Genomic DNA, 20056 nt, shown 5'->3' with positions numbered 1-20056 from the left:
GCTTTCAAAATCCAACTACGCTGCTGGGAGTCTACTCTGCACAATGCAGCACATCACAGAAGAAAACAGACGGGCAGGAAGGGGTAAGCAAGGATTGAAAGAAAAATTCATACCTTTTGACACTACCTTTTCCTTTGAAAAGAACACTAATAACTCTGCAAGATTCCCAGGGTTTCCTGCATAAACACCCATAACTCCTCCAGGTTTCACTAGCTAATTGGGAGGCAGGGGTAGGGTTGAAAAGGAGAAAGTCCTAAACCCATTAATTAGTTACGCAGGATGTGGATAAAGTCTCAACAGTGCATGAGTGTGTCACAGTACTGTTACACAAGGTAATTCCAGACCATGACATTTATCACCAACTCTCTTCAACCCATGGATCAAAATTCCTGAAGTCCTCAGGTCTCAACATCAACTTTCAGCTGTCACTGTCACCAACTCCTGACACCAGTACACAATTAACAGCAATTGATTAAAAACAGAGAGGGAAGTGTCAGCAACTGCTGTGCAGCCCCTGTTAGCAGCACAAATGCTAAAGCCCCCATCAGCCTCCTGACTGCAAGTTATTCACATCACCTGTAGGGTGAGAAACCAGCACAATTTACAAGATTATATTTCAAGGCTGCTCTTTCCAGTGATTCTGTTGATGATGCAGTCTCCACAACAGCTGTACTGTACCCCACAAGCCGTGGGAAGAAAAGGAACCACAAAATTCAGCTCCTCAAATCAGTCACAACTTCTTTGACACAGAGGCACAGTCACGCATTCATGTGAATCCCAGCCACACTGTAAACTAAAAAGTAATTGAATGTGAAAACTAATCACTCAAAGTACAAAATCCCTGCAAAGATATGTTAAGCAAAATGACTCAGAAAAGAAATTTCACTTTATTATGCAGCACTTAAGTCATTATTCAGGTTATCCTACAAGTCTCTCATTCCTTAGGGATTCATATTCCTGGAAAGGAATCAGTGCAAAAATAAAGAGCCTGTGAACTACCACCAGTTAGAATGCCAGGGCTGCCATGCAGATCTGCAGACATTATGAAACAGCTGCAAATAATGAAGCTAAGAAAGCAAAGCAAGAGCTCCACATTCTTCTCATTTCACACTAGCTAAGAAATCAAAAGAAGCAATCTGAAGTCTCTGAAAAAGCCTCTGTTTATCACTGTCCAGTGTTTCTCCTGGTTTCAAGGAGAATTTCACAGAATTTTCACTGAGGATGACAAGGACATCTGTTTCAAGGCTGGAAAACATATTCTCCTTTCAGAGTCTGTCAGTTCCCAGTTTCCATCACTCGTGGCACTCAGAGCCAGGATCCTCACTCCAGTGGGCTCCCTGTTTCTCAGTCACCAGCTTGATGAAGTAGCTGTGACTCGCATACAGCTCAAGTTTCTCACTGATGTCAACCCACCTCACCACTCCAGCATCATCACCTGCTTCCAAAGGCAAGTTATCCATTGTCTCACCTGTTCACAAAACGAGAGTTAGAACATGCTATTGCACCTTTTCTTCCTGCTTTTTCTCCTCTCACATCATATTAGTTCTGACTTTCCACAATGCTCCTTCACAGGCAGGAACCTTCAAAGGTTTCTCAGAGAAAAAACAACTCAATCTCTCACTGAATCTCTGCCAGAAACCTTTTTCAGACTTGCATTTTTTTAAGGCAAATCTGAATGGCAGGAATGGTCTTAACACCCTGTCATCGTTCCTAGGATATCACCAGCAGCATGAAAAGTTACTGGAAACCATCATGACAACATGTACTTATTACCCCAAGTTTAGCCAATACATCTGCCTGGATTTTTGCTTGTTTGCTTAATATTTGACTGCTCCTTTTCTCACATACTATTCTGCAGGACAAACTGAATTCTGAAACCTATATATACTTATGAAAAAAAAATTAAAATTTTACTGAAGGCCCCAAAATAAAAATTACTAGTTTTTAAAAGGGGATTCCTTTGCTTCTGAATTGCTTTTTTTATCCAAGTTTTCACTCTGTTTTTAAAAAGGATCTCAGGACTTCATAAACAACAACCAAGGAAATGCTTTTCTCTTCTGTATTGGAAACAGAGGCCAACAGATGCACTATCTCCACTACTTCGGGGGACAAATAAATCTAGGACCAGTGACATGTGAAACTTCACAACTGGCACCCACTATCCCAAATTCAGTGGAAATGTCATTGCATGAAGTCTCTGGCTTGAACACATCAGAAACATCTAGGTAGATTGATTTATCTTACAGGTGAAAAATGGGAGTCCAAGGTAACAGGCCAATTTAAGAATCTAGTCCCATATTTTACACCTGACTTTCTTGCTCCCCTGATTTCACTGCCATTCTCAGCTCAACAACAGCCCCAATTTCAAACCAACACATGGAGTAAAAGGCAACTAAGAGCGTGCCTGGAGATATTTACCTGTTTCATCATGATAGTTCACAGCCTCTGTCTCCATCCAGGCATTATCAGTGTTACGAGGGTCATCCACATATCCTCTGTACACCTATAAGGGCTCGAACAAACCAGAACCAGCTCAGTGTCAAAACAAACAAGGTGTAATCAGTCATACTTTTTTTCTTTCCTTCTGAGACATTTGCCCTTACAGAGTTTTCGACAGTCCCTTCAATTTCCTACACTCCAAGAAGATGAGCATCACAACATATTTTCATTTCACTGCACTTCTTCAGGTTTTATACAGCTATGAGTTACATGCACAGCTCAAAAGGCTACCACAAGAGACACAGAGCTCACCACAAAGTGTTCCTGGCTGAACAGCTTCTGGAGCTGCTTCTCCAATTTTGCTTTCTCCTCAGGGGATTTCTGCAGGGAATTCAAGGCCTCCTCCTCAAATTCTCTCTTCAGAGTAGCAGTGATCTTTTCCCCTGGGTCCACCATCCCCTTGGATGGGGGAAACAAACAAACAAAACAATGCTATACCTCAGACTCTACACATTTTAACTCCTAGCTCTTAGTATATTACATCCATTTGCATCACACATGTGCCATATCTGTCTCATGGCTTCACCAGCAGGGAAATGCCAGCTGCCTCTGAAGCTTTGTCTTACCCCTGGAATGGCCCACTCCCCACAGTCTCTCCTCTTGATGGCTACAAACTGCAAGATGTTCTTGCCAGAAACTGGATGAGCAACTTTATTGCCACTTCCATCCCTTTTCCACCTGCAGAAAATGATAAACAAGAATATGTTTTGCTGCTTCCCGACACCTGGGCCTGAGAGAGGAAGAGCAAGGCACTGCAACCTGCGTGGGGATAAACAAAGCAGAGAATGAACAGCTGAGGCAACCAACAAATGCCATCCAGCAGGATCGCAACCAAGGACAGAACAATGAGGGTTTTCCTCAGTCAAAAGGGCAGAAAATGCCCATGAGGCATGTTTCTGCAGCCAGGCTGGTGGCAGCAGCTCCTCTGAAAGCTCTCCAAGCTGCACTTGTGATAATTCATACTAAGAGGATGAGAATGTTTCTGCTGGAACAGAATGGTCACACAAGCTGCAGCAGCACCAGGACAAAGCCAAAAGCAGCCACCATCGCCTTCAGTAAACAACTAAGAACTACCAATAGGCAGAGCAAAAAGCTGTCTAAAACAAAAATTAAATAAATTAAAATAAATTAAAATAAACAAATAAATAAATAAATAATTCCAGCATTCACTTTCAACGAAGCAATTCAGCAGCATTGGCATCCTTCAGGAACAGGGAAGAAGTGAAATGCATCAGGATGACTTTCCACAATGTTTCTGTCTTTGGCATGGCACTCTCTCACTTCTATTAACCACACAATCTTTTCTGAATACTTTGTGTAAAATGGTTAGCATGTACACACACATCCTGCTGGAAAAGCACACAAACAAAGCATACAGTGACAAAAAAAGAGCATCCTAATCTTACCTCCTCCTGTCATAGACTAAGTCAAGTTAGTGTTTCTTACATTAACAAAAGCAGAATGGGCTTACAAACAGAAAACAAACAGAGAAAAGGCCCATGAAAAGTAATATCCAGCCCAGAGAAGCAGAAAAGAAGCAAAATGCATGGGTTTTTTTCTCTAGCACAGGGTACCTTGCAGTTACCTGCCCCTTACCTGGTAACAACAGGATCAGCAGCATGGTTTGGTCCCCAGCGCCCTAACAATCCTCGGCCGGTGAGGCCAGTCCTTCCCACTGGATTGCTGAAACAAATGCCACAGTACATGACTCATGTAGTCCTGAACTGGCTCCAACTGGAAATTAAGCCCAGCCACACCCAGCTCCTCTGATCTCTGAGGACCAGCTGAAACAAAAGGAAGTTTATTTTCTGCTAAATTTCCAAACCCTTAACACGTTAAATGTGTTTATTTCCCCACATTCAAAACATTCTACAAAAAAAAAGAAAAACCAAACAAAAAAACCCAACCAAAACAAACTCAAAAAAACACGCATCAAGATGAAATAACAAAAAAGGGAAGGAGAGCAACACATATTTTGTGTTAAAGCACATACATGCTCTAAAGGGCGAAAGACACAACACATTTTTCTCATTCACCAATTCAGATTCTTCAAACTAGATTCCGTTTTTCTCTCTTGGCTCTGTCCTAGTAGGTACCATGTATTGGAACTGACAGACCTGTAAGAGCACTGAAACAGCACCACTGAAATGAATATACAAACAAAAACCCCACACTCACCGGGGTCTCCCGTTTTCGACCACATACAAGCCATTCAGACTCTTCCTCTCCACTTCTCCATCTCTCTCATTGAACTTGGGAGAAAAACCTTCATCGCTGTGCGGCAAATAAGAATTTAACAGAGACAAATTACAAAACACAAAAGCTTGTATGCCATCCATCAGACCAGCAGCACCCTTTTGTGTGTGGATGAGCAGTTTTTACTAGAACTGGAGTTGCAGGCCCTCCCTTTTCTAAAGAAGGCTATGAAGTCCTAAGCTTTTCTGATCACAGACCCTCTGTATTTAGTTCTGCAGGCAAAAGTGAAGAACTAAAGTATTTAATATTGCATCTCTCTCAATCTTCACTTAGACAGTGTTTCAAAAGTATTTTTGTTAAGATTAGAGGTGTAGAATCACAGAATCATTTTGGTTGGAAAAGACACCTAAAATCACCAAGTTCAATGCAGCACTGCCAAGCCCACTACTAAACCCCGTGTGCCACATCCAAATATCTTTTAAATGCCTCAGGGAAAGTGATTCCATCAGTTCCCTAGGCAACCTGTTCCAGGGCCTGATAAACTTCTTGGCGATGAAATTTTTCATAATATCCAATCTTAACCTCCCCTGGCACAACATGAGGCTATTTCCTCTTGTCTTATCCCTTGTTACTCAGGACAGAAGAACTGACACCCACATTGTTACACAATCACAAAAACAATCTGTGTGTCATAACCTTTCACATTTCCCGAATCAGAGCACTCCCTTCAAAAACTACAATTACACTTTCTTTTTTCATGTTGCATCCCAACCATAAATAAACAAACAAGTGTATCACTAAAATGTTCTTCCAAATTCTTAAGGAGAATTAATTTTTTATTTGGCTCACAACACAGAGAAACATGTGCACAGCATCAATAGCTGTCCATTATTCCAATCTCAATCATCAGCTCAGTAAAATCATGCATCAAAGAAAGACCTTCACAACAATCTAAAGTACTCATTCTCTAAATACCGCTTTCCTTAATCTTAATTTTCACACATCACTGTAGAATCACACATCACTTAAGATGATCATGTTAACTCAATTCATGATTATTTCCTGCTTTCAGGTTCTCAGGGGAAAAGAGCCACCATTTCTACTCACTTGATTTGGGGGTCTGCCCAATTGGGTCTGGCCAAAACAGACTTTGCAGTGTACTCCACAGGATTATAATCTTCCCACTCAGTCAGCCAGCCCACTTTATCTTCAGGAACTTGGCTACGCTCAATGTGTGATCCTGGATATGGGGAGGTGAGAGCTTTTCTGTGGTGGAACTTCACATTGTAGTTGTTGAACATGTTTGCAGGATGAAGACGGGACCAACAGCTTGCAGATAAATTACTAAAAGAAAAAAATAAAAATAACATCTCATTCATTACATTTTAACATGCTCTTTAATCTTTAAAGTACAATACAGCAAGTGGAATAGACTCAGCTCCACAGAATCAATTAGGTTGGAAAAGGCCTTTGAGATCACTACAGCCAAACTATGAACAAATACCGTCGTGTCACCTCGACCATGGTACTGGTGACACGACCATGGTACAAGCACCACATCCAGTCTTTCCTTGAACACCTCTGGGGATGGTGATTCCACCACCTCCCTGCGCAGCCCATTCCAACGTCTAATGAAATTAGAAGAAATTCCTCTAATATTCAACTCACGAAATGCCTGAATTTCACAACAAAAACCTTTAACAGAGACGTGGGAAAGGGCAAACCCGCTCTTGTACTCTCCAATAATGACATCACTTTAAGGGACAGCTCCGCTTGCCTTTCCCCCAAAGGGACACCCTGCGGGACACCGCACACTCCGGCCAAGCGGCAGCCCCGGGATCTCGGCCGAGCCATGAGCGGCTGCTCCCGGCGGAACGGGCCGCCGACCGTGGGCAGCGACACCGGGACGCGATCCGGGCTCCCACGGCCACCGCCACAGCCCGCCGTACCTGTGGGCGGGGCGGCGCTGAGCAGCGCCCCGGGCCCTCAGCAGGACGGAGAACGAGAGCACGACCACCACCCGAGGCAGAGCTCCGGCCGGCAGTGGCATCGGCCCCGCCGCGCCCGCACCGCCAGCGATCCCGCCTCCGCCTCAGCCCCGGGGCCGGGGCGCTGGGCCTGCGATGCGAGGCAGCTCGCCGCAGGACGCCGCTTCTTGATCCCGCCCCTTGGTCCCGCTTCGTGCCGCCCCGCGCTTGTACAAGCTGGCCCCGCATTGGCGGGAGCGGCCTCAGGGGCAGCGCCCGGTGCCGGCTCTGGCTGGGGTGGAGCTCCGTGCCCAAGGACGGGCACGGGCACTCAGGAGAGGGTTGGTGACACAGCCGGCAGCGCTCCCGCAGCATCCCTGCTGTGTCCCCAGCATTCCCAGCCATATCAGTGAGCAAGTTCCTGGACGGGAACACAACCAGGCCAGCTGACCCAAACCTCAGACATAAAACATAATGAAGGGAATGGAGGGCATTCGTTATTTACAGTGTTTGCCTTCCGGAGCGACCGATGTGCGTGCGGAAGCCCTGCTTCCCGCGGGGAAGTAGAAAATAACTTTTTCTCTTTTATATCTTTTACTTTAATCAGCTACCTTATCCCAAGGTACGAGTATCCATTTCCCATGTTATTGTCCCTCCCCTGTGGAACCCGGAAGAGGAACCGACAGCGCGGTTCGGGGCGCACCCAGCCCTGCGCAGCCGGGCCCCCACGGCCTTGCACCGCCCACGGACACGCCCCCGCGCTCAGCCACGCTCTGATTGGGCGCCGAACCCCGGGGCGTGGCCTCGGCAGGCTGTGGGGCGGGCGGCGCTGCCGGCTCCAGCGCAGTTCGGTCCTCAAAAGAGCTCCAGGAGAACAATGAATCTGTTTCTGGAGCTTCTCCTGTTCCTGGCCACGCTTCTCTATTCCTACCTGGAGGCTTTTGTGAAGCTGTTCGTGCCTGTGAGAAGAAAGTCTCTCGCCGGGGAGCTGGTGCTCATCACGGGCGCTGGCCATGGCGTCGGGCGAGCGACCGCCTTGGAATTCGCCAAGCGCCAGAGCAGGCTGGTCCTGTGGGACATCAACAAGGTAATGGACACACTCATGTCCTCACTCCGTGTGACCTCCGAGTCCGCGGGGCATTTAGGGGCCCAGCCCCTTCCAGCCCGCTCCCATCGGCTCCCCTCGGCTCCTCCGGCTGGGATGCTGAGCGCCAGGAGAGGATTTGGCCCCGCTTGTAGCAGAGCATGTGGGGCTCTGGTCCCACGGTCACTCGGTGCTACTCGGGAGGGAGCAGGCAACAGCCGGCAGAGCCCCTGCGACAGGGAAAGGAGTGCTCGGGAAGCTGCTGGTGGAGCTGCTGCCTGGGCTGGCAGAGAAAGCCCGCTGATACCAGAAGGCTGTTTGCAAAGAGCAGCAGGTCTGCCTTCACTTGTTCTCTCTGTAGCCTCGGGTGTTTCGTGTGCAATGCTGGGAGATGTGTTTTCCCTGCACTCTCACCAGCAGCATCCCTGTGCCGGGCTGTAAGTGAGCCCGGCTGCCCTCTGGGCAGCTGCACGCGTAGGTGGCATCTCTCTAAATGTTTACACCGGCCCAAGCTCTCTATTTCAGATTATTTGAATGGAATGGAAAAACCGTGGCAAGTGGAAGATGGGCAGATACAAACATGCAGCGTAGCATTCTGAAGGAATCCAGGCCATGTGCTGGGTGTAGGTGCAGCAGGGTGGGTGAGAGGCTGGCCTTTCTGTTTCTGACACGCTGGGTCAGCAAAGGAGTTCGTCATGAGCTGCAAAACAGAACTTAGCCCTCCACAAACAAAAATGCATCAAACCTGAGCCAAGCTGAGTTAGAGGATGGATAAACAGGGAAGATAGTGTTGAACATTTTCAGTGTCTGTTAATGGTTCCCATTATGCCTAAGACCAGACTTTGGAGGGCTGGAAGGAGGCATGGCACTGCTGCAGTGCATGCAGGGCTGCAATGAAACAGAAAAATGTCCATGTTCACTGGATGGAATGGGAAGATCTAGGTATAAATTTAGTAGCGAGCGACACCTGGCTTTAGAGCTGGGAAGTAGATTGTAAGCGTGGGTGTCAGCACGAACTGAAACACAGTATCAAGGGAGGCTGTGGATTCCAGAGGATTTAGGAGTATGCTCCTCCAATCCAAGTGCCTTGACAAGGGCTCCTTCTTGGGGGCTCTCAGCATTAAACAGCAGCTGGTGTTGAGGACAGCTGCCCAGTCACCCAACAGAGGCACTGCTGACCCAGGCTATTTATGACCTAGAGCTTTTCACTTCACGGGTTCCACTGGCATGGCCTTCTGGCACCTGGGAATAGGGATACAAAAAGTCATTTCTGCTCTGGCTTAACAAGTTGATGTAATGACTTCAGGGAGCTTCTGACCTGTGTGTATCAAAGGTCATTCAGAAATTAAAATTTTTGTACATTGTGAACTGTGGAAGGCACCTCTTTTCTCACACCCAGCATGTAAATACAGAAACACATAGAGGCAGTTTCTGTATCTCAGGGTGTCAGCCAGGCCTGTATTTTACAAGCTGTTTACACTCACAGTGCTGTCTGCTGTACTGTGATAGGCAGCCTGTCCCCCCTTATCTGAAGCCTTGCTCTGTCTGCCTTACCAAGCCAAATCACTCTTGTTGCCACCCTACATTTCTGGCTGTCACTACATGCAGATCCTAAATTTAAGGCTGCAATGCCTGTCCTCTCAGCAAAACCATCTACAGCTCTTTCCTTGGGTGGCTAGGCACTGTTCAGGGGCTGGGCAGTGGTTGCTCAATCCAGGAACATCTTCAGCCTCTGCTGCTCAGCCGTGCTGAGGGGACAGCTGTGCACGGTGTCTTTCTCTTTGCCTCTTCCAGCACGGCGTTGAGGAGACGGCAGCAGAATGCCAGAAGCTGGGAGCCACTGTTCAAACCTTCGTGGTGGACTGCAGCAAACGGGAGGAGATCTACAGCGCTGCAGACAAGGTGGGGCAGTCTCCTTGCGACAGGCCCCCAGCGGGGTAATAATTAGCATTGACTCCATGATTCACAGAAGGCTGATCAATCTCTTTGTTATATTATTATAATCATTAAAAACCCATTGCTTTTATAGACAGTTATGATATATTTAGACCTAATTTGTCTTCCAGTGTGATGGTGTTCACAGGGGTTTTTGGATGAGGGAAGAGAGGAGGATATGACTTTATGTTTCAGAAGGCTTGATTCATTATTTTATGATATATATTACATTAAAACTATATTAAAATAATAGAAGAAAGGATTTCATCAGAAGGCTAGCTAAGAATAGCAAAAGAAAGAATGATAACAAAGACTTCGTCTTGGACTCTCTGTCCAAGCCAGCTGGGATGTGATTGGCCATTAATTAGAAACAACCAACATGGACCAATCAAAGATCCACCAGTTGCATTCCACAAAAGCAGATAATCAATGTTTATATTTTGTTCCTGAGGCCTCTCAGCTTTTCAGGAGGAAAAATCCTAAGGGAAGGATTTTTCATAAAAGATGTCTATGACACTCCAATCCAAACACAATCACTACTGGCTAATTAAGGCACCACCCTTTGGTAAACAAATCTCAGTAACACATTCCACATGTTCACAATACCACGTCCAGCAAGTGAAGATAGGAATTGTTTCTCATTCTTTTCTCTCATCTTCTCACAGTCTTCCCCAGAAAGGCTTGGGAAAGTTATTTGTTGCTCCCTGGGCCAGAGAGCTGCTGCCACAGGGCAGCAGGGGCAGGGCCAAAGGCTTTCCCAACCATGCTTGATTTCCAGAGTATAGCAGGAAAACTAGAGAATTCGTGTTGCACACAAATCCTGCAAGCCTCTGGAAGCTCTCCATTCCTCGCTGCTCTCTGGACACAGACAGCTGTAGCATTTCCAAGATCACAGCCAGTCTCATCCTATTTGGGAGGCTCCAGCATAGCACATCCTCTTGCCAAGTTTGCTCTCTAGGGTTGCAGCCTCTGAAGGAACATAGCACTGAGAACATATGAAACATTTTATTGGAATGGCTGTGCTCCAGCTGCCTCAAAACAGTCTGTACCTCTGTGGTCCCAAGTGTTGGACAATACTCTTTTCCTGACCCACAGATGGGGCAACTGAGAGGCATTTTTAAAAATTTATTCCATTTTTTATTTCCTTATGAGAAGGGTGAGACAATACAGATGTTATAATTCACACCATCACAATCAGAAGCCAACTATTTCCTAATTACAATACACTATAAGCCTTTCTTGACCTATCAGCTTTCTGCCATGCCATGCTGTACATGCCTTAAAGTCAGTCATCTGAAACTACCCCTCGTGGGTCCCAATACAATGCATGAGTCATAGTTCCATTTCTCCAAAGTATCTAGTCTTATTTGCAAGGCCATCTTTTGCAGCTTTTTTCTAGCTCCATTTCTCTCTAAACAATATCTGTCCTATTACAAGGCGTTTCTAAGTCAGCAATTCTTGTCTCGGTTTGCATACAGATGCAGACTGTGAGCACCTTCTGTCAGGCCCTGAGAACTCTCTACAAATCCATTTCCCACACCAATTGTGACTACACGGTCCAAACTGTGCACAGTTCATGGAACACAATAAATACTGACATTAATGAATGGGGAACAATCAGATCTAAACCAGATCCCATGGCTCTACTGCTCTACTGTGCAAAGTTCTTGCCACATCTGGAAATGTGGCATGATCTCCCTCTCCCTTGAAGATGCAATGTTAAGAATTTAACTATGGTTCATCTTCCACACCTTTACTTTTTTTTTCTCCCCTCCTGAGTGACAGCCACAATTTCGGGCTTTTGTTTTCTCTCTAAAAGGTGAAGAAGGATATTGGGGATGTGACTGTCCTGGTGAACAATGTTGGTGTGATTACAGCTGCCGACTTTCTCTCGACTCAGGACCACCAGATAGAAAGGATGTTTGAAGTCAACATTCTGGGCCACATGTGGGTAAGGGCCACTACCATCTCTATATACAGTTGTTTGGGAGTGTCAATGAGGATGCATATTTAGGCCAACCATGATTAGCAGTGAAATTGCCAAATGAACTGTTACAGCACAGGGCACCCAAGCAGGCTGTGTGCTGGGAAACTGGAATGGCTTCTTGCTGATGTGAGCTGGCTGGTGACAGCTTCACCTGCAGCACGCACAGAAGGCCTCTGTCAGAGTGTCATGGGGCTGACAGGGTGGCAGGGCTTCAGCAGGACTTGTTTGTGGCAGAAGAAAAGAGAAGCCACAGACTGACAAGTGGTTTATTGTGAGTGCTGGGGATGAGACCCTGCCAGCATTTCTGCTGACACCTGGAACCTTAAAAGCAGCAAAGGAAAGCTGTAAAAACCATTTCCTGTTTATGGCCAACTGCTGCAGCCTTTGGAGAGCAGGTTGCCAGCTGCACCACTGGTCAGAGAGCAGGTATCCCTGTGGCTCTGGAATCTGAGGTGCTGTGCAGCTCAAAGCTTTAGGGATAGCTTTGGCCACCTGGGGAATAACACTGAGAGTCAGTATGCCTAAGAAAACCATGTTCTTTTCCTCCTTCCTGTCCCCTGCATTTTGCTTCTTGGTTTAAATGACTTCCAAGACCACGAGAGCTTTCCTGCCAGTCATGATGAACAACAACTATGGGCACATTGTCACCGTGGCTTCAGCAGCAGGTCATTTTGTGACTCCTTTCATGGTGGCATATTGGTAAGTTATTTTGAAATCAGCTTGCTTAGTTTTTAAAAATTTTAATTGTATCTTTTCCATCAGGAAGTACCAAGTAATTAGCTCTGACTGAATCATGAGCAATGTCTGTATGAAAGAATAGTCATGTAACTCATCAACTAATGAAAGACTCTCCTGTTTTCTCTCCCCACCAATGCAGACTTTTGCTTAGTAAAAAAGGTATCTTCTTCCCTTCTCCTTCTCTAGAATGTATTTATTCTGTGATTTCTTGTAGTGTTGTGAAGTAAACCCTTACTGAAGAGCTTTTGATCTTTTTACCATTGTGGCATTGACTGTAGAGTGTAAAATAGTATCATAGAATCATCAGGGTTGGAAGAGACCTTTGAGATCATCCAGTCCAACCACCCAGGCAATACTGCCACTGTAACCCCTAAACCACATCATCCAGTAAAAATGCATGTGTTGAACTCTGGGTGCTGCTGCCTATTATCAGTTCCCAACAAACCTCTCCTGTAGAAAAGCTGGTTGGGTTAATGTTCAGGCAATGCAGTCAGATCCCTACACAACACTCACCACAGCTGGCGCAGTGAGAGGCAAGAAAGGCTCTTTTTTGCAAGGTTTTTTCCAGCAGAGTATGAGAGGGGACCCAGTGAGAGAGCACAACCACACGCTCTTTCTCCACCAGCAGCTTAAGAAGGGAAAGGAGTGGGGGGCAGAGCTAAAGGCAGGGCAAAGGGGATTGGTCTCTAGAGGAGGGGGGGTGGCCACCAGTGGTAGCAAGCCAGTGAGGGGACAGGGAAAGGTGAAACCAGGGGAAGTCCATGTGGGAGTATGTCTTTTCCCAGCAGGAGGATTACTCTGTGGTAGTTACTCACCACTGTTGCCAGGGCAGAGGACTTGGGGATTGACTGAGAGGAGAGAGTTCATGGGATGCTACAACCCAGTGCCAGATCCAAATGCCTCTTAAACATCTGCAGGATGGTGACTGAGGGACCTATTCCAATGCCTGATCACCCTAATAGTGAGAAGATTTTTTTCTAATATCTCCTCTGAATTTCGCCTGTCTTAGTTTAAGGCCATTTCCTCTATTCCTCTTACTGTGGGCATGGCAGAAGAGACTGACCCCACCTCCATCCAACCCTCTTTCAGGGAGTTGTAGACAGCCATGAGGCTACTCTTCTCCTGACTAAACAAACCCAGCCTCCCTCAGCTATTCCCTTAAGACATGTTTTACAGACCCTTCATGAGCCTTGTCTCTCTTCCCTGGACACTCTGCAGCTCCTCAATGTCCTTTTTGAAGTGAGAGGCCCAGAACTGGACACAGCACTCGAGGTGTGGCCTCACCAGTGCCCAGTTCAGGGGAACAGCCACTTCTCTGTCCTGCTGGCTGATCCAGGCCAGGGTGCCGTCAGCCCTCTTGGCCACATGGGCACGCTGGCTCAGGTTCAGCTGCTGTCAGCCAGCACCCCAGGTGTCCCTTTCTGTCCCCAGCCATTCCTCACCCAGCCTCTATCACTGCATGGCTCAGGTGCAGAACCTGACACTTCACCTTCTTGAGCTTCCTGCAGCTGTGTCCTCAGCCCACTGATGAAGGCTGTCCAGGTCTCCAGCAGAGCCTTCCATCCCCTGAGCACATCAGCTCAGTGTCTTCTGCACAATTACTGAGGGTGCACTTGATCCCCATGTCCAGACCATCCACAAAGATGTTAAACAGGACCAGCCCCAGGTGGAGCCCTGGGGACACCACTGGTGACCAACTGCCTGATGGATTTATCTCCATTCTCCACAGCACTCTGCGCCCAGCCATCCTGCCAGATTTTTACCCATTGAAGAGTCCACCCACCCAAGCTGCAAGCACTCAGTTTTTCTAGGAGGATGCTGTGGCAGATGGTGTCAAACACTTTACTGAAGTCTAGATAGACCCTGGACAGACATCCACAGCCTTCCCCTCATCTACTAGGTGGGCCACTTTGTCATACAAGGAGATCAGGTTGGTCAAGCAGGGCCTTGCTTTCAAAAATCCATGTTGGCTGGGCTTGATCCCCTGGTTGTCCTGTGTGTGCCTTGTAATGGTACTCAGGATGATCTCTTCCATAACCTTGCCCACAATCAAGGTTAAGCTTACAGGCCTGCAATTCTCTGGATAATCCTTCCAACCTTTTTTGTAGATGGGTGTTACATTTGCTAACTGCCAGACAGATGAAACTTGTCCAGTTAATTAGGACTGCTGGTAGGTGATTGAAAGTGGTTTGGCAAGTTCTTTCAACAGTTCCCTCATTACTCTGGCATGGATCCCATCAAAGGTCATAGATTTTTGAGTATCGAGTTGGCACAGCAGACCACTAACCATCTCCTCCTGGGTTATGAGCCCTTCCCTCAGCTCTCTGTCACTAACTCCCAGCTCTGGGAGCTGAGAATCCTGAGGGACAACTGGACAATATTAAAGACTGAGACAAAGAATGTATGAAGTTCCTCTGCCTTTTCCTCATCCGCTGTCGTTACACTACCTTCTGCATTCAACAAATGATGGACACATTCCTTGACCCTCCTTTTGCTGTATTTATAGAAAACTTTTTTGTTGCCTCCAAGGCCAAGTTCTAGTTGGGCTTTGGTCCTTCTGATCTTCTCCCGACGTGACCTCACAACATCTTTATAGTCCTCCCAAGTTATCTGACCCTCCATCTGGAAAGAATACATTGGTTTTTTTACCCCTGAGTTCCAGCCTAAGTTCTCTGTTTAACCAGGCTGGTCTTTTTTCCCTGACCACTTGTCTTTCAACTATATGGAGATGGGCTGCTCTTGAATATTTCACAATTTCTTTTTAAAGTGTATCCAGCCTTCCTGGACCCCTTTACCCTTCAGGACTGACTCTGTCAATCAGTGTCCTAAACAAGGCCAAGATCTGCCCACCAGAATCCAAGGTGGAAGTTCTGGTGCCCCTCTTGACTTCACCCACTATTGGAAACTCTGACATTTCATGGTCCCTTTGCCCAAGACTGCCACCAACCACCACATCAACAAGTCCTTTGTTCACAAACAACAGGTCTACCAGGGTACCTCTTCCAGTAGGTCCTCTTACTAGCTATGTTAGGAGTTTGTCTTCCAAACATTCCAGGAACCTCCTAGGCTGCTTCCTCTCTGCTGTGTTGTATTTCCAGCAGACATTTGGCAAGTTGAAGGGCTGGAAACCATGAGGCTTCTGCCAGCTGCTTGCAGAGCACCTCATCTGCCTGTTTGTCCTGGCTGGGTGCTCTATAACAGCCTCCCACCATGAGGTCCTCCGTGCTGACCTTCCCCCCGACCTTCTGCCATCATGACATCAAATTGCTTTTCTACTTGAAAGGTGTCAGGAAAATCACAGTGCAGGCACCAAAAATCCATTAGACTGTGTGTTGCCATCCTGCATCACATCCAGCCTTCCATAATGGCAGTTCCAGCTGCAGCAGTCTTCCCTGGGAACACTCCTTCTTAGAACAATCTTTTCCCGGAAATACTCCTTCTTAGAGAGTCGCTCACTGTCAGCAATGTGGGAACTCTTCAGCCAGGGATTTTACTGGGATTATGCTGCCAAATCCATAGCAGTCAATAAACTGATTCTGTGGTTTTCCTATTTTGGAGCTGATTCAAACCTCAGGCCCATACCTATTTCCACAGCAGGTTGTTCCTCGGTTCTGCTTGCATAATGCTTCTCTATTTCAAAAGTCACACAAAATTGTTACAAGATGCTCCTGTGTGGTACAATAAACAGTAGTGGGTTAATCTCCATTTCTACCCTGCTCATCTTTCCTAATTCTAGAGATTCAGGCTGCATTCCTTTTAGGAATTTTTTCTCATGTGAAAGAACAAGATGTCCATGGATTGATGCACTTCATTTGCAGTTTTCTAGGAATTCCTAACATTTGTCTGTCTGTTTGCAGCTAAAGTGCCCTTTTTTGAGATACCTGCTGTGCATTGCACAATTAATCCACAAGTTTCAATATCTAATCCACCACTACACACAGGCACAGTTAGAATAGTCCCTGCCCTGTCTCTCAGATGGATTTTATTGTTTGGAGCGTTTTGTCTCCACATAGCAAGGAGCAGAAAGAGGGGTAGAGGGATAGAGAGCACATAGTGAAAATAAGGGGTATGGGTTAGGAAACAAGGTAGAGAAGAGGTGCACCAGCCCTCACCCTTCCCCTAGCCATTACCTTAAACAGCACCTGAACAACTAAGAGGCAGATGATGGTTTAGGCCATTTGCAGTGGTAGAAAGATGGAAATAGGATTTCTGCCTTCTCATTTGTACTTTCCCCCTTTCTGCAGCTCAAGCAAGTTTGCTGCAGTTGGATTTCATAAAGCTCTGACAGAGGAGCTCTCTGCCCTTGGAAAGGATGGAATCAAAACAACGTGCCTTTCTCCTGGTTTTATAAACACTGGATTTGTCAAAAACCCCAGTACCAGGTAACTCTCAATACCCTGCATTCCTGTCTTTCCTTCTTTGCATGAAGGCAGTGCATATTATCCCCAGCTTTAGGCCTCTGTTCCAGCTGGCTGTATAGCAACAGTTTGTATCATTAACTAAAGAAAATCTGCAATGTCCTTTAACCCATTTAATTGTTGCATTTGAATTACTTGAGTTTGTACATTTGTGAAGCCTCCTAGATCACCTGGTACCACTCCTTTTTATCACTGCAGCTCTTATTTGTTTGCTTTCCTGTGTAGGCTTGGAAAGATTTTGGAGATTGAAGAAGTCGTACAGGCTTTGATGGAAGGAATAGTGACCAACCAGAAAATGGTTTTCGTTCCACCACAGCTAAACATTGCTTTGCTTTCTGAAATGTAAGTACAAAGCAAAATTAAACAATGGATGTGGAAACAACAATACTACCTGAGTATACAAGGTTCAAACTTGTAACCTCTGAGTCAGCAGAAGTTCCAGAAAGAGCTGAGGACCTGCTGCTTAGTAGTGTTTGTTTCTTTATGTCAGCACTGAGGGCACAGAGGCTGAGAACATTGCTTCTAAAGGACTGTACTGCTCTCTGTATGTAAAGCAAGATTTATCCTCCCACACAACTTAATAATGCAATGCAGCTGCTCTTTTGAGGAGGTGTTTTTACCAGAGCTCCAGTTCCAAATCTGGAATTTCCATCCTAACAACTAAGTTAGATTCTCTGTTAAATCCTATAGTATCTCATGAAACACTTGGTAGTTTCTTGTTTGCTAAACCGAACACCAGACAGTGGTAAAAGTATTTTAAATCCTTTTGCAACTCCAAGAACTGCTTGTTGAAAGTGCAAGTCTGCAGAAGCATAGGCAAGTCAAAACTGATGCTGTCAAAGCACTTTGAATAACTTTACTTTTTTGATCATAATTTAGGACAGGGAAATAAAGAGACAAAGCTCTTTAAAAGGAGGAATCTTAGGAGTGAAAACTGCACCTCAGTTCTAAAATCTCGTCCTTCCACAGGCCTACTGCTTTTCAGAGCATGACATGTAATACTTAACTACATCTGTACAATATTAAAACTTCCTGGATCCTGCAGCAATACTGCAGTTCACATACTGCCCACAGATACCTGGCATTGGAACTGTCCTAAAAGGCCAAGAATGGACTTAATTAGTCAGAGATTGGTGGGAGCTATGGAAGTAATGCCCAGTTTAACACATAGTCTCAGTTCATATGTGTGATGCATTCTGCTGCCAGACCAGCTCTTCCCTCACCTGCAGTGATACTTTTTCCCATCATTTAAGTTTCTATCCCACTTTTAATTTCATGTTACTGTCTCTTCCAGGGTGTTTCCAGAGCGCGCCCTGAATGTTCTGAAGAAGATGACCACTCCAAAGTTTGATGCAGTCATTGGGCAGAGAAGCACACGGTGAAAAGAAAGAATTGATTCTCATTTCCCAGAGGCACCAGTGAAAAGGGAACGTGTGCTTAGTGTAGTTCAGCTGCCTGAATTCCAAACAGAGCTCAGGCAGGTGCTTCCAGGCCACCATTCCCAGGCACACCTAAGGGCTTATCCCACACCTGCAGCTGGAGCACAGCTGCATAATAGGGTGTAATAATAGCAGGCTGCATAATAGCAAAGCAGTGATGCAGCTCTAGAAGGGCTGCTTTGAATGTATATCCCATCACCTTTGTCTCATTGTGCTGGGGCAGGCAGGATGCCCACAAAGCCCATGTTTGGGACAACACAGCACCTTAGTTGAGTGCAAAGGGATTGCCTGAGAACATGTTAATCTGGACTCATCCCTGAGCAAAAGCATCTTGCAAGAAGCAATTTATAGAGGAGGTGGGTGGCCTGCTTCATCTCACTTAATAATTTTAAATTTTAAAAATGTGCTCTAATGAACACTTAGAGTTTTGTGTGCATTTATAATGAGCATTATTGAATTAATTATTTGTATTACTGAAATAATACAGCCTTATTTGTAATGTAATGCCTAATTACAACATTTATCAATTATGCATTAGCACCACCAAAACTCCATATTGCAAATAAATACATTTTTCTTACCCAAAGGTGACTCTCAGCAATGGAAGTGGTATCCAGGTGCAGTACCAGTGGAGCACATGCCGCAGTGCTGAAAGGATCAGCCAGAGTCTGCCAAACACCAGCCCAGGCTGCAGGGATGAGGCAGTCCCAAGGCACACAGGGAAGCCACATCAGGACCAGTGAGGTACAGGGCCAGGCAGTGAAACCCATGCAGGGGCCAGGGCTTAAAGGTGGTGCCAGGGCAGGGGGTGCAGGGGGAGGCTCCAGATGAGCCTTCACACAGCTCCTCATCACAAGCCAGGGGCCTGCCCTGTTGGCACAGGAAGTGAAATCTCTGAAGGTCTTTGGCCTGGGGTCCAAGAGAGCAGCAGCTGCTGGCACATGGGTCAAAGACCCCTCCAGAGCACAGAGGATCTGTGCACCCACTTGTGCAATTCCTGCTGCAGGCACTGCTGGCCCACAGCCATCCCAGGCAGGCCTGAATGTGCTGCCACCTTCGGCACAGTTGGAATCTGTCCTGTTCACCTGAGCCTTTCAAGCTGTTCTGTAAACCAAGGTTCTTTTTCTTCAGAAAAGGGAGAGCCCTCATCACCCAGCCCCTCCTGCTCTTAGCTGGCAACAGGTAGAAGCACTGTTGACAGCTTAAATGACACACAAGTGTTTTCCTTTTGGTTCGTGGAATATTCATGTAACAGGACACTTCCCAGCTTCAGTTCTTGTGATTCACAGTGCAAGATTCTTGTAGCTGAGACAGGAATGGAAAAAAGGAGGTTTAAAAAATTCAGGACATTAAAAAAAGGTTATAAGCGAATCTAAGAATACCAAGGCATGGTTTCCATTTAAAAACCAAGCCAAAAAGAAATAGGGTTGTATCCCTGCTTCTTTTTGAGGTGCATATTGCCCTCTTGCTACCGTGAGAGTCCTGTAGCATGTGAGACACTTGAAGTCATATCTGTGTAGCTTTTTGATTATGTTCACTTTTGCCTATTCTTACTTAGTGAGGAGTCAAAAAGTCTAAAAATACAGATGCTTCAAAAGTTCAACAGATCTGTCAGAGCAAGCAGCATACCAGCCAAAATGTTTGCACTTAGCACTCACTGGAACATAAGAGCTAAATCTACTTTACAGATTTGCAGGTACTTACCAGTTGTCTCTTGTATGGCTGGCAAGCATTCTTAAATTTCCACCCAGCTTATTTTCTCTTTCTACCCACCTTCCACATTTCTTCTGTTT

At 46.0% G+C, this 20056-nt stretch overlaps 2 protein-coding genes across 4 annotated transcripts; one reads left to right on the top strand and one right to left on the bottom strand.

Annotated features, from left to right (window-relative positions):
* Window positions 1-864: 864 nt before the first annotated feature.
* NUDT9 (nudix hydrolase 9) lies at window positions 865-19125 on the bottom strand. Of its 3 annotated transcripts, none has more exons than XM_074541980.1 (8): window positions 18845-19125; window positions 5803-6039; window positions 4678-4773; window positions 4096-4182; window positions 3066-3177; window positions 2752-2898; window positions 2419-2503; window positions 865-1468 (listed from the first exon to the last, which is right to left on the bottom strand). In XM_074541980.1, exons 2-8 carry the CDS (start codon window positions 5994-5996, stop codon window positions 1293-1295), a joined length of 897 nt encoding a protein of 298 aa, XP_074398081.1. In that variant the 5' UTR covers window positions 5997-6039; window positions 18845-19125; the 3' UTR covers window positions 865-1292. The 3 variants fall into 3 exon arrangements, with proteins under 3 accessions (XP_074398081.1, XP_074398079.1, XP_074398080.1); XM_074541978.1 differs by lacking the exon at window positions 18845-19125 and adding an exon at window positions 6645-6966; XM_074541979.1 differs by lacking the exon at window positions 18845-19125 and adding an exon at window positions 6473-6638.
* On the top strand, window positions 7442-18849 carry LOC102070769 (estradiol 17-beta-dehydrogenase 11). The gene is made up of 7 exons (XM_074541983.1): window positions 7442-7749; window positions 9541-9648; window positions 11501-11632; window positions 12261-12367; window positions 16651-16788; window positions 17050-17166; window positions 18119-18849. Exons 1-7 carry the CDS (start codon window positions 7540-7542, stop codon window positions 18204-18206), a joined length of 900 nt encoding a protein of 299 aa, XP_074398084.1. The 5' UTR covers window positions 7442-7539; the 3' UTR covers window positions 18207-18849.
* Window positions 19126-20056: the final 931 nt, after the last annotated feature.

Source organism: Zonotrichia albicollis, chromosome 5, assembly GCF_047830755.1.
Source record: "Zonotrichia albicollis isolate bZonAlb1 chromosome 5, bZonAlb1.hap1, whole genome shotgun sequence".
In the NCBI taxonomy this organism is placed as follows: domain Eukaryota; kingdom Metazoa; phylum Chordata; class Aves; order Passeriformes; family Passerellidae; genus Zonotrichia; species Zonotrichia albicollis.
The sequence above is the reverse complement of the archived record's forward strand: the minus strand, read 5'-3'. Positions and strand labels throughout refer to the sequence as shown.

Bases quoted from the DNA above. Each gene is read 5' to 3' on its own strand.
- NUDT9 (XM_074541978.1), bottom strand. From the start codon at position 6,745: ATGCCACTGCCGGCCGGAGCTCTGCCTCGGGTGGTGGTCGTGCTCTCG. The intron at 4,183-4,677 runs GTGAGTGTGGGG...CATTTGTTTCAG, and splicing joins GTCGAAAACGGGAGACCCCG to CAATCCAGTGGGAAGGACTG. The intron at 2,899-3,065 runs GTAAGACAAAGC...CCCCCATCCAAG, and splicing joins GGGAGTGGGCCATTCCAGGG to GGGATGGTGGACCCAGGGGA.
- LOC102070769 (XM_074541983.1), top strand. From the start codon at position 7,540: ATGAATCTGTTTCTGGAGCTTCTCCTGTTCCTGGCCACGCTTCTCTAT. The intron at 16,789-17,049 runs GTAACTCTCAAT...TTTCCTGTGTAG, and splicing joins GTCAAAAACCCCAGTACCAG to GCTTGGAAAGATTTTGGAGA. The intron at 17,167-18,118 runs GTAAGTACAAAG...TGTCTCTTCCAG, and splicing joins ATTGCTTTGCTTTCTGAAAT to GGTGTTTCCAGAGCGCGCCC.